The sequence below is a fragment of the Lytechinus pictus genome, chromosome 18, assembly GCF_037042905.1.
Source record: "Lytechinus pictus isolate F3 Inbred chromosome 18, Lp3.0, whole genome shotgun sequence".
In the NCBI taxonomy this organism is placed as follows: domain Eukaryota; kingdom Metazoa; phylum Echinodermata; class Echinoidea; order Temnopleuroida; family Toxopneustidae; genus Lytechinus; species Lytechinus pictus.
This window is the reverse complement of record NC_087262.1, coordinates 3,757,049-3,779,416: the sequence shown is the minus strand read 5'-3', so window position 1 is coordinate 3,779,416 and position 22,368 is coordinate 3,757,049. Positions and strand designations below refer to the sequence as shown.

Below are 22,368 nucleotides of genomic sequence, written 5' to 3'. Positions count from 1 at the left end.
TGATAAGGCCTCTCCTTTGTATGACTTTTAATGTGGTCATTTAGGTGACCAGTTTGCATGAATTTCTTGCCACAATATTGGCATTCATAGGGTCTCTCTTTTGTGTGAACTCTAGCAATATGAACATTTAGAACACCTTTTCTACTGAATTTCTTCATGCAATATTTGCATTCATAAGGCTTCTCCTTGGTATGAATTCTAATATGAACACTTAAAGCACTCTTTGTGTTGAATTTCTTACCACAAAACTGACAAAGAAAAGGTTTTTTGTTGGTATGAAATTTAATGTGCTGACTTAAGTGACCAATTTGAATGAATTTCTTGCCACAATGTTGGCATTCGTAGGGTCTCTCTTTCGTGTGAGTTCTAATGTGTTTATTCAGATCACCTTTTGTTTTGAATACCTTACCACAATAGTTACATAGATGAAACTTCTCCTTAGGGGGAATTCTAATGTGCTCACTTTGACCACTTGCGAGGAATTTCTTGCCACAATATGTATATTCAAAGGGCTTAGAATATGAATGTGTCTTTTGGGTTGCCATTTCATTTACATGAATGTGCAGAGCTGACTCTGTTTTTAACACTTTGTTACAAAGTTGATATTCCATTGCATTTTGTTCTGTTTGAGATTGGGATTCCTTTTGGCAATAATCATTATCTATCAGATATAATGCTCTGACTGTTTGACCGTTTTCTTCTTTGACATGAATTTCATTGCTTGTCTTATCAACATCCATAGTAGAAAATAAGATTTTACTTCGATTGCATTCATCAAACTTTTTCTTATTACATATTCTTTCATGATTCAAACGGTCAGAGTTAGACAAAAACGACTCGTTACAATATGAACATTGAAATGTGTCTGAATTCGATAGACCAACATGATTTTGGAGATGTTTCGTTAGCTGGTTTCCTTCGGAAAAAGAACAATCACAAAAGAAACATTGAAGAAGCGTTTTGGCATTTTTGTCGGTTATTTCAAGTTTCTTCTTACAGTGTAAACAAGCAGTTCCTGTAGATTCTATCATCTCACATTCACATGATCCACTGTTTCCATCAAGGGCACTATCTCCTCCATCTATTCTCTCCTCTTTAATGCTTGTCCCATCTATTTTCTTACAGTGTGAATGCACAGTTCCTGTGGATTCTGTCATCTCACATTCACATGATCCACTGTTTCCATCAAGGGCAGTATCTCCTCCATCTATTCTCTCCTCTTTAATGCTTGTCCCATCTATTTTCTTACAGTGTGAATGCACAGTTCCTGTGGATTCTGTCATCTCACATTCACATGATCCACTGTTTCCACCAAGGGCACTATCTCCTCCATCTATTCTCTCCTCTTTAATGCTTGTCCCATCTATTTTCTTACAGTGTAAACAAGCAGATCCTGTAGATTCTATCATCTCACATTCACATGATCCACTGTTTCCATCAAGGGCACTATCTCCTCCATCTATTCTCTCCTCTTTAATGCTTGTCCCATCTATTTTCTTACAGTGTGAATGCACAGTTCCTGTGGATTCTGTCATCTCACATTCACATGATCCACTGTTTCCATCAAGGGCAGTATCTCCTCCATCTATTCTCTCCTCTTTAATGCTTGTCCCATCTATTTTCTTACAGTGTGAACGAACAGTTCCTGTAGATTCTGTCATCTCACATTCACATGATCCACTGTTTCCACCAAGGGCAGTATCTCCTCCATCTATTCTCTCCTCTTTAATGCTTGTCCCATCTATTTTCTTACAGTGTGAACACACAGTTCCTGTAGATTCTGTCATCTCACATTCACATGATCCACTGTTTCCACCAGGAACATAATCTCCTCCATCTATTCTCTCCTCTTTAATGATTGTCCCATCTATTTTCTTACAGTGTGAACACACAGTTAATGCAGATTCTGTCATCTCACATTCACATGATCCATTGTTTCCACCAAGGGCAGTATCTCCTCCATCTATTCTCTCCTCTTTAATGCATCTGCTGTAATTTTCGTTCTCCTGAGATCCAGATGCTGTAAAATTAAGGGGGGGGGGGGGGAACAAATTTCATCAAAGATGCAATGCTGTTGCCATGTGTATACAATTGAAATCAAGGTATTAAAGCCCTGTCTTACAAAGAGTTGCAGATGGGCCTACATATATTTTACACGTATGTATCTTAATTCCAAGTCTAAGCCGGCAATGTCATGATTAACATCTATTTGCATGGGGGCCGAGTCAAATGCTTATCAATTTTTAAACAACTGCCAGAACTATGCCATAAATTGTTTGACTGCATGAGAGAAGATAGAGAAAGAATTCTCAATTGCATGCAATTTCAATTACAAGGCATTCAACTTGGAACTGTTTTTCTTCGAGCACTCCTGATACTTGGGGTGGTATGTATATTCTGATTCAAAATTTCAAATTTTGTCCGGTTATTCTAGATTTCAAACATTTCAAGTTCATCCCAACATAAAGCTTATTTACATAAATAGTAAAAAAAAAAAGCTTAACCCTAAAAGAGCCGGGTTATTTGGACCCATCTCACAGCCGGGGGGCAGATTCCGCCCCCCCCCCCGAGATCTCGGCTTTCGATCCGCGAGCGTTGCAGAAATTTGCACGGTGGTAGTGTGTGATAAGATCTACAAGGCTATATGGTTAGTTTTTGTCTCACCTGCATAGCAGAGTGAGACTATAGGCGCCGCTTTTCCGACGGCGGCGGCGGCGGCGTCAACACCAAATCTTAACCTGAGGTTAAGTTTTTGAAATGACAGCATAACTTAGAAAGTATATGGACCTAGTTCATGAAACTTGGCCATAAGGTTAATCAAGTATTACTGAACATCCTGCCTGAGTTTCATGTCACATGACCAAGGTCAAAGGTCATTTAGGGTCAATGAACTTAGACCATGTTGGGGGAATCAACATCAAAATCTTAACCTAAGGTTAAGTTTTTGAAATGTCATCATAACTTAGAAAATATATGGACCTAGTTCATGAAACTTATACATAAGGTTAATCAAGTATCACTGAACATCCTGCATGAGTTTCACGTCACATGACCAAGGTCAAAGGTCATTTAGGGTCAATGAACTTTGGCCGAATTGGGGGTATCTGTTGAATTACCATCATAACTTTGAAAGTTTATGGATCTGATTCATGAAACTTGGACATAATAGTAATCAAGTATTACTGAACATCCTGTGCAAGTTTCAGGTCACATGATCAAGGTCAAATGTCATTTAGGGTCAATGAACTTTGGCCAAATTGGGGTATTTGTTGAATTACAGCCATAAATTTGAAAGTGTGTTGGTCTAGTTCATAAAACTTGGACATAATAGTAATCAAGTATCACTGAACATCCTGTGCGAGTTTCAGGTCACATGATCAAGGTCAAAGGTCATGTAAGGTCAAAGAACTTTGGCCACGTTGGGGGTATTTGTTGAATTGCCATCATATCTCTATAAGTGTATTGGTCTAGTTCATAAAACGTGGAAATAAGAGTAACCAAGTATCACTGAACATCTTGTGCGAGTTATAGTAGTTTTCAAAATCAGCACTGCTGCTATATTGAATCGCGTGATGCAGGTGAGACGGCCAGAGGCATTCCACTTGTTTAAATAATAAGATTTTTTATTCAATGAATTAATTCTGCTCTAATCAACTACAATGTATCATACGTCCCCAAAATCGCTAATTTTTTAATCACAGACTCTTTGTAGGAGCCCGATCAAATGTACATGTACTTCAAAAGAATTTGTATTTTAAAATGTATGTTTTTTTTTATTTCTTAAGTATTTCTTTGTTTTGTTTTTTGATGGAAATAGTTGCAGACTTAATTTTGATCATAATCAAGACAAAATTAATTGAGTTTAATCAGTAAAAGTAGAAATAATTATACATTTATAAATTTTGGCTAAATACACAATTTGCATTGGATTTGTTCATGACTTGACATTTTTGAACAGTTTTGGGTCTGACATGCGCTTACATAATGTTGCATAATACCTTAACCACACAACCAGGCATCCCAAATTTGGTCTCAAAAATTGTGCGAGATTTGAAAGTTAAGTCAGCGAGCGGCGCAGTTAGAAAAAATTTGCGCGGCAGCTTTATTGTGAAAAATGTAGAGGGGGTCGGATTCCGCCCCTCCCCCCTTTTACTGTTAATGCTCATAATTTCATTAAAGGGAAGATAGAGTACTAAAATGATATTTGGTGAACAGTTACGTACATGCATGCCATCATTATGTGATATTGTGGAATGATGACATCATATCCCTGCTTTCTTTTCTCTTGAAACTTATGAATTGTGAAATTTGTTGAATCCAAACCATTTAAGAATGTCATTAATCGTTATTTGATGCACTGGTTTTGCCAAAATCACGCTGTGTCTCGACAGAAGTGGTCGGGACCCAAAGGGTCCAACTTTACCAAATTTTTTTACCTTCCATAGTCTCACTGTTGCGTGTGATCCCATTCTCTGAGCATTGTGGGCCTAGTATTGTCTGACAAGATAGCTCAAGACTTGATTCCTGCATCATTTTCAACATGCCACCAGTCTTGGCTTTGGCTCTAGTTGAATATTTACTCAGATCCTTGGTAAGAAGTATCCCATGACAAGGATGCTTTAGATGCAATGCAATAGCTGGGATGTAACCTCTTTGTGTCCTGAAAGAATTGCTGATGACCTGTCAGCAAGAGATGGAAACCTTTCCAGAGATCTGTCAATAAAGAAAGGGAAAGTGAAAACAAATAGCGATTGATCATACAACTGAATTTCGATTACCTATTGTTTAAGGTTCTAAACTTCAAAATATTTTTTAAATTAAAGATGTAAACAATCATTAAAATCAATTAAATTGAGTACTTGTGAGGTGTCAAGTTTTTTTTTAGACTCACATGGTAGTTTTTGCTTTAAGTTTATAACAAAACACAAAATTGAATTGAAATTCTGATCTCCTTTTCCTCTAAAGCTGTTTTCACTTTGATGAAACTGAAAATTTGAACATGTATTCTTGTTTCCCTTTCCCGTTTCGAAATCAGAAAACAAATTATCTGATAGTACCGCTGTCAAGGTACGATAAGATAAAAAAAAATTTGGACAAAAAAAGGATATTGACACCACATGCGCTGACTTTTGTGCAAGCTTGCATAAGAAGAAGAATTGAAAAAAAAAGGAAGAACAAAGAAGAAAAGAGAAGAAGAAGGAAGAAGAAGAAAAAAAAGAACAAAGAAGAAAAAGAAGAACAGCAAAGAAGAAAAATAAGAATGAAGAAGAAAAATAAAAAGCAGAAGAGACAGAAGAAAAAAGAGAGGAAGGAGAAGGAAAAGAACATGAACATGATCTGAAAAACGAGAAGGAACAAAATTAAGTTGGGATATCAAGTTAACAAATAAGCCGACAAATAAAAGAGGGTATACCTAGTTGTTGTGTGTCCAGACAGGTTGTGTGTCCGGACAATCAATATTAAACAGCCATTTCGAAAAGTTAACAGGAAAATTTCCATCAACATTTGATTTAGTTTATAACTGTTGAGCAATCTACAACAAAACTGGAGATCACAACTACAGCATTCATATTTCTTGTTTAATCCAAAGCCAAAGAAGGCTTTAAAATGTTTCAAAAGGCTTCAAAAATCCTACTATCTCTTGCACAACAAGGACAGGGGGGGGTTGATCAGCGATGTACTGTACATGTACACTCACCGCATCTCTCTAAACAGCTAAAGACAAAGTTTGGAGTGGATTTTTTTATCACCCCCCCCCCCTCACACACACTTACATGTAAACCATCCTTGTTGTGCAAGAGCAAGTACCCTCTTTTTTATTTGTCAACTGATTTGTTTACTTGTCAATACCCCCCTCTCCTTTCCTGAATTTAAGTTCTCATTTTTCGACTCACGTTCATGTTCTTCTTCCTTCGTCTTTTTCTAAGGAAACAAGAAGCATTCAAATTTTCTGTTTCGTCAAAGACAAACAGAAAACCGGGAAAAGGAAATCTGAATTTCAATTCAATTTTGTGTTTTGTCAAAGCAAAAAGTGAAGTTAAAATCTGTAAAATTAAACAGTCAAAAGAGAAAACAAACCATTTTACCAGTTTTGCATACTACATCATCCAACTTACTTTATATTATATAGTCCTGTAGGCTTGACAGCTGGCAGCCGTCTGTTTCGAGGAGTTTTTTTTAAACATTTTTTTATTTATTTCTCCTCGTACACAGACTGCTCACGATCGTGCAGCCGCCATTTAATAGGGGGTTAACAATGCAAATCCCCCCGACGGGGCTCATCGATTTTTGTCTTTATTTCATAAAATTAATATATAAAAAGAACTGGACCAAATTATAATAAAAAAATTAAACTAAAGCTAATTATTCCGTTTTGGCCTGAAATGCATGAAAACAGGAAAAAATAACAAGTTAAATTAAAAGGACATGACGTGGCCGGAGCAATTTTTAAACATGAAATATTGGCATAATCGTGATATAGTCCCCAAATCCAAAAGTGGGGATCATTAGAATCACACCTACCAGAACCAAGCCCCCGAAGCTACCGCCATTTTGTTTAATCCATTAGAAGCTAAAATAAGCCCTCATTAATATTAATTTCGTACGATGCTCCCTCGTCGACTGTGGTTTTGTACGTGCATTAGACAATACGCACATCAGCGCAATGACAAAGGTCAACTTGGCAAATTCATTAATGTATTCATTTTGTTACGCGCTCGTGACGCGAAGGATTCAGCGAATCAAGCAAGCGCAAATCTGAGACGATACATTGCGCTCAATAAAGTATCGATATCACAATCGATATCACTTAAAAACAAAGCATTGTTTGTATTGTGTCTTATAGGCCTATAAAGGGGAGATGAAAAGAGTAGTCTTCAAGTCGTGATTAGTTAAAGAGGTCTCAAGTGATTTTGCCATCCCCAAATTGTCACATGTTAAGATATACAGCAATCTTAGTTTTTAACAAATGTAAAGAATCAATATTAATTAATCAATATTAGGGGGGCCTACATTATACAAGCTCTGCTTTTCAGTTGGCCCTCCCTCCCTTTCAATCATTTATATTTCGATTTGATAATTGTCTATTGTAATTTTATAATGTTGTCAATTTTTGTATGTACTTCAATTGTGATTATATGTTACTTTGTCAATTGTATCATAATTGTAAATATGAAATTGAAAGTGGAAAATAAAATAATTTAATTGAATCTAGACTCTACATAGCCGGCAGAGGCCGCCGAACGGATCAAAGGGGGCTGTTGCGCTGACCCAAAAGTCTTGTTTTCTTCTTTTTTTCTAGGGGGGGGGGGCGGGTGGGGGCAGAACATGGTTATTACAATTTGATGGTAATTTTCACTGGTTGAGTATGGTTACTGAAAAAAATAACTGTCACCACTAATAGAGTACATTTCATGTTACAAATTTCGAGAAGCAAAACAAAATATTTTGTTCAAGGTATAATACGTAAGGGGCCGGCCCGCCCCGGCCCTCATGGATCCCCGTGCCTGTTTTCTTCATCTGGCGTCCGTTTCATAATGAATTACAGCTATTTAAACATCGCTGTTATTGTGATTACCGTGGTAACCTAGATTATGATTGGTTATAGCAGTTACCATCGTAGTTAACTACGATGGTTAACTACGATGGTAACGGCTATAACCAATCATAATTACCATACTTGTAACTCATGATGAAACGGGCCCCAGTTTATCATGTTTAATACGTTTCCTGTCCCCTCTATTCTCCAGCATTTCTTGTTCTGTTTTTCCATTTAATAATTTTCCCACTCACGTTATTTTGGTGCCGCCTTTCTCCTACAAATATTTCCTTCTTCTTTTCTAGTGCTGCAAGTCAGGCGCCATGTTCGGGTTCGGTTCGGTTCGGCAAGGTTCGGCAGAAATTTGCCGAACATTGGTTCGGTTCGGGGTTCGGTAATGATAGACTGATAAAGCTATAGTTCATTCAGGTACGTAGCGTACCGGTAGCAATTTGTACTTGATTGACTGCATGTGCTCGCGTGTACCTCTGTCACATCAAACCATTTTATCTCTATCTTGTTGACATGAAACTATGAAAGTTATAGCGCTCAACGAATCAACTGTTATCTCGAATTTGATTATCTGATGACAGATTTATTGGGTAACTCACAGTTCTAAAATGGCGACTCTTCCTAGTCGTCCATACCTGGACCACACTTTGGATACTTGCCAGCGCATGCAGTCCCCTTGTAGCGGGACTCTGAGCTCATGAATATTTATATATACAGTCCGTCCAAACGTGATTGGCAATTGCATCACATACGAGGCGGCCAGCGCCAGTGCACTGAACTGTAGGCATAGTCGGGCCAGGGGCGTGTCGAAGAAAGCGTGCTTACATAATGCGCCTTTCGCTAATTGGCTCGATGGGTGAACTAAACCACCAATCGCATGTCGCTGATTGTCGCATCGGTACATACAGCCACGTGCTTTGTCTGCTCGCGAAACTCAGCTCACTGATTGAAGAGCAATTCCCGAGATTTCTATGATTTCATTGGTCAGATTTCATTCGACCATAAACATACAGACCAAGTGGGATGCAAAGTTTTACGACTGTAATGGGATATAGGGGGAGTACAGTGATCATCGAATTGTTTATGGTTAATTTGAGAAGTTGATAAGAAAGGGGAAAAAAAGTAAAGATTGGGGGTCATTTTCCCCCAAGAGATGAATGTTTCCGCATGGCTTTATCTTCATTTAACCATGGACCTATTAGGTCCATGATTTAACTTGTCAACGAGGGGAAGGGGATCTAGCTATATGCTATACCGTAATCATTCATGAGTGTTTGATTTTTATTTTCATCTGATTGTTAATAATAAAAAATATAACTTCACCTCATCTCATTTCTATATTATTTGTTTTGCGTCTCTCCTTTCCATCTCTAACAGTCACTCACTTTATTTCCCACTTTCACTGGATCTCTCGTTTTCAAAACTCTTTACTTCTCTCTAAAATCATGAAAACTAGACAGTAGCGAGCCGACACCTCAATAATAATGTCAATCACCTCAATCAGATCTTTATTCTCCGCCGCAACAATACACGAGTTACGATCTTAATCACATCGTATCGTAATTCGTAATATTAATGGTACTTCATCTTTCACTTTCAGTTTATTGAGCTCGTTCATTCAAAATACTTTGAAGATTTTCAAAAAAGAATCTTGTTCGCCACCTAAAAACAACAATATTTTAGATAATTAGATTTAACCAATGAACACTCGAACAGTTTTGGTTTTCTTTACCATGCTTCGGCGATTCGGCCACAGAGCGAGAGATGATGAAAGCCAGTAAAATGATTATAGCACAAGCTCGCGCAACATCGTTCATCGGATCTCCTTTCTTAATCAGGGCCGTAAAAACCACAATGTCAACATGAAAATGAAAACAAAATCTAGTAACCGCAAAATAAGCGCATACTTCCAACATACAATTGCAAAGAAGATTAAATAGAGAATGCGCAAATATAATGATTAGAAAGGGTGTAAACTTATAAATTTATTAGCTGAAAGCCGTTTTTTTTTTTTTTTTGCCGAACTTCCGAACCAAGTCTTAGTGTTCGGTTCGGTTCTGTTCGGTTCGGAAGTGCCATGTTCGGCGAACTACCGTTCGGTTCGGCGGTTCGGCTACAGCACTATTCTTTTCCCACTTGTTATCTGTCTCCTGGTTTCCATAAATCTCGTCTTATTTCTCTTCCACCCCTTTGTTCCTACTTCCCACCATTCGTGCTCTCTTACCACCCCCCCCCCCTCTAAATTATCTCTTCATATGTGCCCCTCCATTTCTTTCTCATCTCTTTTCAACCCCCTTCTCATCACCCTTTCTCTCTCTCGATCTCCATCTCATTTGAATTTTGCCAATTCCAAATCCCTTTCATTTTAGCTCTGTACAAATACTATATGAATACAAATGAAAGACATGAAGGCATTTTCTGGTTAATTGTGAATTTTATTAATAGCCAGAAAAAATATCACATTATCAGAGGATTTAGCCTTACTTTTTTTCTTAAGCGTATGTTAATACTTTGAATCGAACGAAAATGTTTTTTGTATGCAGGGGCAGCGATCCTGGGGGGCACAGTTCCCCCTACTTTTTGAAGCACTGAAAATTAAGTGCCTTTAATTTTATGTAAGAAAAATGCCCCCTCACGAACGTGTACTGTGTCCCTTTCACCTGACGAGGACCTGTTTTAGGTGTTACCAAGTGCTCTTCCTTGTATGCAAATTTTTACCAAAAAATGCCCCCCGAACGTGTTCTGTGCCCTTTCATCTGAGGGCCCGTTTTAAGTGTTAAAAAGTGCCCCCTCGCCTTCTTGTAAGTGCCCTTTCTCGAATATCTGCCCCCTTTTACCCAAGAAAAGTGCTCCTAAAGAATTTGTTCTGTGCCCCTTTCACCTGAGAAGGACCCGTTTTATGGTCACCATGACGAGTGCCCTTTGAAACAAGAAAACAATAAGGAAATCCTTTGTGCATTAAGTTTAATAATTCATGTGAGTGGGGGTAGATAAGCAGTTTCGTACACTACAGATGGGGGGGGGGGGGGCTTGAAGGACTATTGCGCCCCCCCAAAAAAAAGGGGTGAAATATATCATTCTGAATGTTTTGTCAAAATCTATCACAAAATTTGATTTTCTTTTTAAAAATGTCAAAATTTTGCTCTCTCGCAACTTCTTAAAAATTTCACATAATACAGCATTTTCCCTGTGCCCCCCCCCCCACTTTCAACTTCACTTCGCCGCTCCTGTTTGTATGTTTATAGCTTCTCCTTTTGCAACCAGTTTTAATGAAAATCGACAGAAAATTTCATACTTCATGAATTTGGGGTTGTGATGATAATACAAAAATAAAAAAATTGGACTTGAAAAAAAAACACCTTTTCCATCTTTATCAAGTGCTTCCTAAGCTAAGTCACTCTTCAATTTGTTGGATTTCTTGAATGAAAACATCTGTTACACCAGTCCTGCAGATTGAAAAAATAGAGAAAGAAAATCAATGAATTTAAATTAAAATTGTCATGATTTGTAAAACATAAATGTTTTAAGAAAAGTAAGACTATACATACCGGTATATAAATTTCTTCATCACATAACATAGGAAATCTTACTTCTAGTAATTATAAACTTGTACTTCTACAAAGCATATCACTTAAACCTGTTCTATGCAGTTTGTATACCACTCTCCATTATAACTACATGTACTCTATAAAAAAAATGTCAGAGATTTCCCATAAATATGAATATATGAATCAACATATATAAATTATATATAATAGTCAGAATTAAAGATGATATGTTTTGTTGCACAGAATATTTTGATCTGCGAATAAAAACGACACCTAACTATAAACTAAAAACAGAATTGAAATGTTTTTTTCAAAGGCAGGTCTATTTGTTGCCTAAAAATATTGTGAAAACCCCCCATTATTAAAAATAATCACTTATTAACTCACTCATATAACTGCTGCAGGTTGTATTTCTCTTTGTGGTCCTGTCACTGTTCTATTAGGCCTACTTCACCAATTGTTTATCATCATCAATCACCTCCATGGAAATTGTAGCGCTGCATCATCCTATTGGACAAAATGTAAAATAATAAGATTAAAAAAAATTGTAAATCTACAAATATAAAATATGAATATCACACTAAAGAATGAATAAAATGAATTTTATAAAATATAAAACATGAAAAATAAATATTGCTTTGTTTATAAACAAATAGGAAATAAAAAGGCCATTTAAATAATAGTAGATCAAGGACATGACCTTATTTTATAAATTTGCCCATGGTCCATAACTTTTGGCATTGGTTCTATTTTAGACTCGAGAGCCTGTATATATAAGAAGTGTATATTCAGTATAGATCCTACCTCTTAGCAGTGGCTCAGGTTATTTTTATTTAATGTAAACGTGGTTAACATTCATTTCGATGCATGTAATGTATCTGTAATTTTGTATGGGTTAGTTTAAGTTTTATACCTGGATGAGAATCTGCAAAATGATACATGCACTTATGATCATCATGTTTAACCATAGGTACCGGGTAGACCTCTACTGTTTTTCTCGTTCTTCAAACTCAACCTGTTTGTGAAAGAAAAGAGAGAACAATAAGTGTCAAGTGATCTCTTTCATGGCCGTATGTACACTGTAAAAAAAAACCTGATTTTACAGAAAAAAAAAAGATTTTGCAGAAAGCAATAACAGAATCATTCTGTAAATTCATAAAACAGGAAGTTTTCTACAGAACAGGTGTTTAAAAAGTGGAAAATGGTGTTTTATTCAAGGAAATTTGTAAGGTTCCATACACCAAATACCAATTTCCTGTAATTTTACATGATATAATGTAAGATTATGCAATCTGGTAAAATTACAGGTGTTCTCGAGACTCTGCTGCAGGAACTTCTTTTATTTTAAGAATAAATTTTCTAACAGTGTAGGGGGAGGGGTTTGGGTGGGAGCTGAAATGTGAAAACCTTCATAAAAAAAAGAATTGCATGAAATCCTTCAATTTTACTTTAGAAAATGCAAAAAACAGCCCTAGGCAATATTGGTAGCTTCGGGCCCTCACTTTCTGAATTTCAGGTTTCTCTAATTTTTTTCACATGTCTGCCCCCCCCCCCAAAAAAAAAATGTGCATCCTTTTATTCCGAATCTTAATTCATTTGATTTTAACAACATAATTTCATAATCTCATGCACTAGGTCTAGATCTATTTGTTATAAAGTAGGCCTATACTATAGATCTAGTCCAACCAGAATCAGTGCTGCGTGGCAGCATTCATGTATCTACATAATAAGGTCTAGATCTAGACTATCGATAGACTCTCGATCTATCTAGACCTAGAATGTAAAGCTAACCCTTCGGTGACTTTACCTAGATGTATATCGATTTATCATTTAGAAATTGTTGATGTCTGACTTTTATTCCTGGCTAAACCTTCATTGCCATTATTGACCGAGAGTAGATCTATCATCTCTAGATCTAGTCCTTGATCCACCGACAGTCATACTCGTACATGTAAATGTAGTCGTTTAGGCCCAGACTTGCCCCGCCTCCCCCGGGGACGTCGACACGACGTACGTGTTCGGGCTGCGGCAGTAAGGCCCAGACCTACATCTAGGCCTAAAATTATAGACCTAGATCCTAAGCCCTGGGGGTACGTGTCGAGGGTTGGGAAAGTATAAGTTAGATGACTAGATTTGAATTAGGTAGGCCCAGTCTCAGATCTACGTACAAGCATCGATGGATAAAAGTAAAGTAACATAAACTAATAAAGTAAAATTAAGAAGCAAGACTAGGCTCTGTTAAGTGTTAACCATGTTAGAAATTAGATCTTGATCTATTGATAATAAGAGTAAGACAAACATGCACAGCAGCATGTTATTTCTAATACCGAGTCTAACTATATTATAAATAACAACAAGAATTAAAATGGGTGGGGGCTAAATGCAGAAGAAGCCTAAAGTTATGCAAAATAAATTTGATATCTGAAACTGACGAGAATCTAGTGAGGATTGACACAATGATGACCTGATGACAGGCATATCTTCTTCCACACTCCGCTTCACAGTATTCCTGACTGAGTCTCGATCTACTGAAGATAGATGCAGATCGGCCCTAGATCTAACGTTATACAGTGTACAAAAAGAAGCTTCATTCTTCTTGTTTTAATCAATCGTGGGCTCCCGGCCCGATTTTCTCTCGATGCCCAGCCGGCTAGGAGCCCGTACAAAATACATGTGGTTGACACGGCGGCATAACCACTGAAAAGCAATACACAGGCTGCATTGTGCCGGGCGACGATGACAATCTAACTTCAATTTCAAAGACCAAATTCTGCTTTTCTTTAACAGAAGAATGATAGCAAATTCTCTAATTAGTTAAAGAAATAACCTAAGATCACAAAATACAGTGTGAAATGTGTAAATAGTCCACTGAATTAATGTGGTTATATCAATTTATACGTACTCACCGGAGTGTTCGTAGGTCATTTTTGTGTGGAAAGAAAAATTTCATAATGAATAAATTAGATGACGTAATGAGGTCAAATGAATAATTAATTCTGTAACACGATACCACTAGTATCGATGACAAAGAATCGGGGAAATCGCGTATTAATGACGCTCTTAGCCAATGAAAAGGCCGGATTATGAATATCTTCATGCTCATGAATGTCAATGAGGGCTTATTTTTGTCTTCAAATGATCGCGGTAGGCGGAGCCTAATCTCATTTGTTTTGTGCTGAACGCGCACGCAGCTTTCGGTCTAGTAATATATTATAAGGTCTTTGACCAGAACACATGAAAATCACTTCCTTTCTCCAGAACACAGTCCCCAACTCTCGGACAGCTCTGTAGCAAAATGATAACACACACAAATGAAACACACACTGTATATAAACCATTGGGTTCTCTCCCTATTATATACTCGTGATACAGTCCCCACTCAACGGGGAATCAAGCTTGATTTTCACGGCGGTGGGGACAGTTTCAACAGTATAGTATACTCGTGATCCAGTCCCCACGCTATGGGATACACAGTTCACTTTGCACGCAGTGGGGACAGTTCCAACAGTATAGCTATACTCGCGATACAGTCCCCACGCTATGGGATACACAGTTCGTTTGGCACGCAGTGGGGATAGCTCCAACAGTATATCATACTCGTGATACCGTCCCCTCACAACATAAAATCGTGCTCGTTCAACAAGGGGATGGGGACAGTTTCCCGATGCAATGTGACAAGGATTGGGGTATGGCTGCGGAAGTTGGGCGCCCGGTGGGGGGGGGGGGGGGGGACTTCAGCCCAAATATGACCGATTGTGATTTTTTGTGCATGTTCAGCTTTCCCTATTGCACCCACAAATGTAATGCACTTTACCCACAAATGTAATAATTTCACCCACAAATGTAATGCACTTTAACCACAAATGTAATAATCGATTATTTACCCACAAATGTAATAAATTTGAAGGGATTTTTTGCGAACCCTTCTGAACTAAAATCCGTTCATATAGCACAAAAGTGCAGTCTTTTTTCTAGACCCGGTAAATTAAATAATTATAATATAAGTTCAAAGTCTTTTTTCCAGACCCGGTTGTTTCAAAAATTATAATATAAGTTCAAAGTCTTTTTTTCCAGACCCAGTTGTTTCAAAAATTATAATTGGAAAAAAATGCACTTTTGTGCTGTATGAACGCATTACTATAGGGTTTTAGTTTTTAGTTAAAAGTAACCGGGTTTGGAGAAAGGCTTGATTCTCAATTTACTTTTAGCGCATATATTCACAATAAGTGAAAACAACAACAAAGACATTAATTTCACCAGTTTTAATTAACTGGGTCTGGAGAAAAGACTAAGCTCGATTCTCATTTTTTATTCCACTGGAATATCATTATCGTATCCTAGTTTGGACTTGTATTATAATTTTTTAAACAACCGGGTCTGGAAAAAAAGATTTTGGACTTATATTATAATTATTTAATTTACCGGGTCTAGAAAAAAGACTGCACTTTTGTGCTATATGAACGCATTTCTATAGGATTTTAGTTCAGAAGGATTTGCAAAAAATCCCTACAAATTTATTACATTTGTGGGTAAATAGTCGATTATTACATTTGTGGGTAAAGTGCATTACATTTGTGGGTGCAATAGGGGAAGCTGAACATGCTCAAAAAATCACAATCGGTCATATTAAGGCTGAAGTCCCCCCCCCCCCCCCCCCCACCGGGCGCCCAACTTCCGCAGCCATACCCCAAATCCTTGTCACATTGCATCGGGAAACTGTCCCCATCCCCATGTTGAACGAGCACGATTTTATGTTGTGAGTATGATATACTGTTGGAGCTATCCCCACTGCGTGCCAAACGAACTGTGTATCCCATAGCGTGGGGACTGTATCGCGAGTATAGCTATACTGTTGGAACTGTCCCCACTGCGTGCAAAGTGAACTGTGTATCCCATAGCGTGGGGACTGGATCACGAGTATACTATACTGTTGAAACTGTCCCCACCGCCGTGAAAATCAAGCTTGATTCCCCGTTGAGTGGGGACTGTATCACGAGTATATATAGGGAGAGAACCCTATGGTTTATATACAGTGTGTGTTTCATTTGTGTGTGTTATCATTTTGCTACAGAGCTGTCCGAGAGTTGGGGACTGTGTTCTGGAGAAAGGAAGTGATTTTCATGTGTTCTGGTAGGTGTGATTCTAATGATACACTTTTGGATTTGGGGACTAGGCCTATATCACGATTATGCCGAAATATTTATCGCAAAAAATTTTGAGGCATCACATTATGATTATGCGGCAGAATGGGATTTAAAAATTTGATCTTTACCTTGATGTTGGCGAGGCGAGGGGGCGCCGCGGGCTCGAGGACGCGATCGAGGCCAGGCAGAGACCCGCTCGAGCCCCGGCCCACCCACCCAGCTCCCGAGCCAATCTCCGGCTATGGCTATGCCTATTCTATGGCTATGCTAATATGCATGTGCCGGAGCACGGACTCGGAGACCACCCAATAAACTATTACAATTAAATGTTGGGATATGATATTTACTATATATACTCACACCGAAAGTGATGCTATGAATTACTTGAAACAGAAAACAATCACCCTCTTCCTCGTCTTCCCGTCCAATAATTTAAAAAGTTAGAGAATTTTCATTGCGATTTGCGTGATCTTCTTCTTCTTCTTATGTTGATCGTGAGCAGAAAATACTAAATAGTTATGGTGGCGTTCAAATCAGGGAAAGAAAAACTTACTGAATTTTTTTGAATTTGGAGTCACTCGTGGTTGAGTGTACAAGGCTCCTACCCTGGCTCTTAACTACCCGGTATTGTATGAGGCGCCGAATGTACCAATATTATATAGAACAATTATTTGTTATATAATCATTATTTATTAAATAATAACTATTATTTATATATAATTTACATTTTATTTGTAAATAACTACTATTATATAAAATATCATTTCTAATTATTTATATATAATTCCAAGTAATACTTCATTATTTGTAAATAATAATAGTTCGGCATTCCATTATTTATAAATAATGATTATTTGTTTTTCATTATTTATAAATAATGATTATTTGTTTTTCATTATTTATAAATAATGATTATTTTTTTTTCATTATTTATAAATAATGATTATTTGTTTTTCATTATTTATAAATAATGATTATTTGTTTTTCATTATTTACAAATAATGATTATTTGTTTTTCATTATTTATAAATAATGATTATTTGTTTTTCATTATTTATAAATAATGATAATTGGTTTTTCATTATTTATAAATAATGATTATTTGTTTTTCATTATTTACAAATAATGATTATTTGTTTTTCATTATTTATAAATAATGATTATTTGTTTTTCATTATTTATAAATAATTTGTTGAGTTTTCCATTATTTATAAATAATGATTATTTGTTAAATAATGAAAACGTCTACTTCATTATTTATAAATAATTTTTTCGAGTGCACCATTATTCTCATTATTTATAAATAATCATTATTTAATGTTCGAGTTTTCCATTATTTATAAATAAAGATTATTTGTTAAATAATGAAATATCTACTTCATTATTTATAAATAATAATTTTGTTTCAATATCCCATTAATCATTATTTATAAACAATTTTTACAGTTTGCCATTATATACAAATAATCATTATTTATATACAAATAACCATTATTTATTAAATAATGCCATTATTTATTAAATAATGCCATTATTTATTAAATAATGGAAAACTCGCTATAACATGCAAATGTGGGACCGCCCATGATATGAATATTCATGATGCGATTTCCTTTTTCGTGATTTTTCTTCACAAATTTTTGTCCATTTCCTCTTCATAATGACATTTCTTGAAGCAATTTTCTAGGGATATGGTCTGATTGTAATATTCTTCATTTTCTATATAACTTCGTCTTCGTAGAAATATCAAAAAGTGTAATTTTATACGATTTTTCCTACAGTTCACAATCCCCATAGGCGCGCGTGTACGGTAGGGACAACCGGTGAATCGACGGAGTGCTCTTCATCGAAATACTACGTTGGTTGGTCCCCGGAAGTGGCGGGCGGAATTTAGCCCGAATCCTCGATGGAAGTCGATCAAGTGCATATGAGCTGAGAGAGTGAAATATCAGTGTACTTGTACAGGCCCCTCTACTTTTTATAAATATTTCTTGTTGCTTTTTTTGTTAAGTTAATTTTTCCTGGTGTAGAGATAAGTTTCAGTTCTAATAATGCACTTCAAATACATTTTGGTGTGTCTGTTTGAGGCGTTTGGGGCGATTTCACCCTGGCCCCAAAATGCTCGCAACGACAATACGGGGGCATGATGACCCCTAAATTTTTAAAAACTTATTTTTCTATTGAAAATTATCACAAAATTCACCAAAAGTGTGCACGAAAGCCTTCGTATTTCACTTTTAAAACTCCAAAAAGTGCCCAAATGACAAGCTTGGTCGCTTCGCTGTGTCGCATTCAACTTGAGAACGTTTACGCGTCTGCTTCGATATATCCCCCCCCCCCCTCACCTCCGAAAGAAATTATGTATACGGCCATGCTCTAAAGAGCCTGGCACATTGATTTATGTATACTTCATTTTCATTATTTTTATCTCATTATCATCATGGCCTTACGCAGAATTTTTTCCGGGGGGGGGGGGGGTGGGGGGGAGCAGGACGCGCGTAAACTTTCTCATAAAAATCTTGAAAAAGCGAAGCGACCAAGCTTGTCATTTGAGCTTGGTCGCGTCGCTGTCTCGCTTTCAAGATTTTTTTGAGAAACTTTACGCGCGTCCTAGCTGCTCCCCCCCCCCCTGGTAAAAATTCTGTGTAAGGCCATGATGATAATGTGATAAAAATAATGAAAATGAAAAGTACATATAAATCAATGTGCCATATGCTCTTTTGAGCATGGCCGTTCACAAAATTTCTTTCGGGGGGTGGGGGCAGACGCGCGTAAACGTTCTCAAGTTGAAAGCGAGACAGCGAAGCGACCAAGCTTGTCATTTGGGCTTGGTCCCGTGGCTGTCTCGCTTTCAAGATTTTTTTGAGAAAGTTTACGCGCGTCATGCTCCGGCCCCGGCCCCCCTGGAAAAAATTCTGCGTAAGGCCATGTTGATAATGAGATAAAAATAATGAAAATGAAAGTATACATAAATCAATGTGCCAGGCTCTTTAGAGCATGGCCGTATACAGAATTTCTTTCGGAGGTGAGGGGGGGGGGGGGATATATCGAAGCAGACGCGTAAACGTTCTCAAGTTGAATGCGACACAGCGAAGCGACCAAGCTTGTCATTTGGGCACTTTTTGGAGTTTTAAAAGTGAAATACGAAGGCTTTCGTGCACACTTTTGGTGAATTTTGAGATAATTTTCAATAGAAAAATAAGTTTTTAAAAATTTAGGGGTCATCATATGCCCCCGTATTGTCGTTGCGATCGAGCATTTTGGGGCCAGGGTGAAATCGCCCCAAACGCCTCAAACATACACTCCAAAATGTATTTGAAGTGCATTATTAGAACTGAAACTTATCTCTACACCAGGAAAAATTAACTTAACAAAAAAAGCAACAAGAAATATTTATAAAAAGTAGAAGGGCCTGTACAAGTACACTGATATTTCACTCTCTCAGCTCATATGCACTTGATAGACTTCCATCGAGGATTCGGGCTAAATTCCGCCCGCCACTTCCGGGGACCAACCAACGTAGTATTTCGATGAAGAGCACTCCGTCGATTCACCGGTTGTCCCTACCGTATTATTTAATAAATAATGGCATTATTTAATAAATAATGGTTATTTGTATATAAATAATGATTATTTGTATATAATGGCAAACTGTAAAAATTGTTTATAAATAATGATTAATGGGATATTGAAACAAAATTATTATTTATAAATAATGAAGTAGATATTTCATTATTTAACAAATAATCTTTATTTATAAATAATGGAAAACTCGAACATTAAATAATGATTATTTATAAATAATGAGAATAATGGTGCACTCGAAAAAATTATTTATAAATAATGAAGTAGACGTTTTCATTATTTAACAAATAATCATTATTTATAAATAATGGAAAACTCAACAAATTATTTATAAATAATGAAAAACAAATAATCATTATTTATAAATAATGAAAAACAAATAATCATTATTTGTAAATAATGAAAAACAAATAATCATTATTTATAAATAATGAAAAACCAATTATCATTATTTATAAATAATGAAAAACAAATAATCATTATTTATAAATAATGAAAAACAAATAATCATTATTTGTAAATAATGAAAAACAAATAATCATTATTTATAAATAATGAAAAACAAATAATCATTATTTATAAATAATGAAAAACAAATAATCATTATTTGTAAATAATGAAAAACAAATAATCATTATTTATAAATAATGAAAAACAAATAATCATTATTTATAAATAATGGAATGCCGAACTATTATTATTTACAAATAATGAAGTATTACTTGGAATTATATATAAATAATTAGAAATGATATTTTATATAATAGTAGTTATTTACAAATAAAATGTAAATTATATATAAATAATAGTTATTATTTAATAAATAATGATTATATAACAAATAATTGTTCTATATAATATTGGTACATTCGGCGCCTCATAGTATTGTGTGCAAACAATTTGGAATACAGTAATATGCACCCCGATATGCACGGCCTCGAAGCGAAGATATTCCAAGCTGCATAGGGTGGAGAAAGTCAGACTTCATATTTGTTTCCCTCGAATTGTATTTTAAAGAGAGGAAAAATACTGGCGCGCCCTTCCCTGAATGTCCACAATGCATGCATATACAGTCAGTGCTTCGATCCAAGGGCCTCCCTCAATCTTTTCCAACAGAATTATTTAATCAGACAATGAATGAGGGAAATAGGAGGCAAAAGAAATTGCATCACCATCATATGTGGAATACTTTCCCAACCCAAAACAATGAAAATAATAATTTAGAAAAGGTCGTCAACATTCTGCCCCCTCCCCGGCCCTTGGGTGAACCAAAAACCTTTCATGCAGCCATTTTTACCACCCCAGCCCCCCCCCCCAAAAAAAAACCAAGTATTTAATCTCTAGCTCTCTCTCTGCCTCGCTATTATTCTAGATGTCATGTAATAATTTGTCAGGAAAATTAGAAAGAGAACAAAGCTTTCAGTTACCTCACATTTTTTACTCGATATAGTTTAACAAGTGGAACGCCTCTGGCAGTCTCGCCTGCATTACGCAATTTGATATAGCAGCAGTGCTAACTTTGAAAACTACTAAAAAATAATCATTCACAAAAACACCATTCATATGACATAATACCACGTTCATTGACCCTAAATGACCTTTGACCTTGGTCATGTGACCTGAAACTCAGGCAGGATGTTCAGTAATACTTGATTAACCTTATGTCCAAGTTTCATGAACTAGGTCCATATACTTTCTAAGTTATGATGTCATTTCAAAAACTTAACCTTAGGTTAAGATTTGATGTTCTTTGACGCCGCCGCCGCCGTCGGAAAAGCGGCGCCTATAGTCTCGCTCTGCTATGCAGGCGAGACAAAAACCACTGGTCCTTACACATTTCAGCCTCCATCTTAAAACTTTCTGTTAAAGGTCAAGTCCACCCCAGAAAAATGTTGATTTGAATAAATAGAAAAAAATCAAACCAGCAAAATGCTGAAAATTTCATCAAAATCGGATGTAAAATAAGAAAGTTATGGCATTTTGAAGTTTCGCTTATTTTCCACAAAACAGTGATATGCATAACTCAGTGACATACAAATGAGTCGGTCGATGATGTCCATCACTCACTATTTCTTTTGTTTTTTATTGATTGAATTATACAATATTTCATTTTTTACAGATTTGACAATAAGGACCAGCTTGACTGAACCATATAGAATTAAACAATGCTCATTTCACATGTTCAGGGAGGAATTAATCGTTGTTTAACTTGACAATGAGAAGAAAGTTAGAATATTTCATATTTCAAATAATAAAATACAAAAGAAATAGTGAGTGGATGACGTCATCAGTCTCCTCATTTGCATACCGACTCGGATGTGCATATAACTGTTTAGGTGAATCTTTAAAATGTCATAACTTTCTTATTTAACATCCGATTTTAATAAAATTTTCAGTGTTATGTTTGTTGGATTTGTCTCTTTTTATTCAAATCAACTTTTTGTTGGGGTGGACTTGTCCTTTAAAGGGGAAGTTAAATGTGACCATAAGTTGGGTTTCACAAAAAGCAGCAGAATAGAGAAATATATATTGGTCAAGATTT

The 22,368-nt window shown here is 36.2% G+C and overlaps 1 protein-coding gene across 1 annotated transcript in view; it reads right to left on the bottom strand.

Annotated features, from left to right (window-relative positions):
- Nucleotides 1-16,872, bottom strand: part of LOC129282013 (zinc finger protein 420-like) — a 29,118-nt gene extending 12,246 nt beyond the window's left edge. The window contains exons 1-3 of the mRNA XM_064113074.1: nucleotides 16,602-16,872; nucleotides 4,437-4,713; nucleotides 998-2,020 (exon numbers count right to left, since the gene is read on the bottom strand). Of these exons, the coding sequence (XP_063969144.1) occupies nucleotides 998-2,020; nucleotides 4,437-4,542 (1,129 nt within the window). The 5' untranslated portion in view covers nucleotides 4,543-4,713; nucleotides 16,602-16,872. The remainder of the gene's footprint in view (nucleotides 1-997; nucleotides 2,021-4,436; nucleotides 4,714-16,601) is intronic.
- Nucleotides 16,873-22,368: the final 5,496 nt, after the last annotated feature.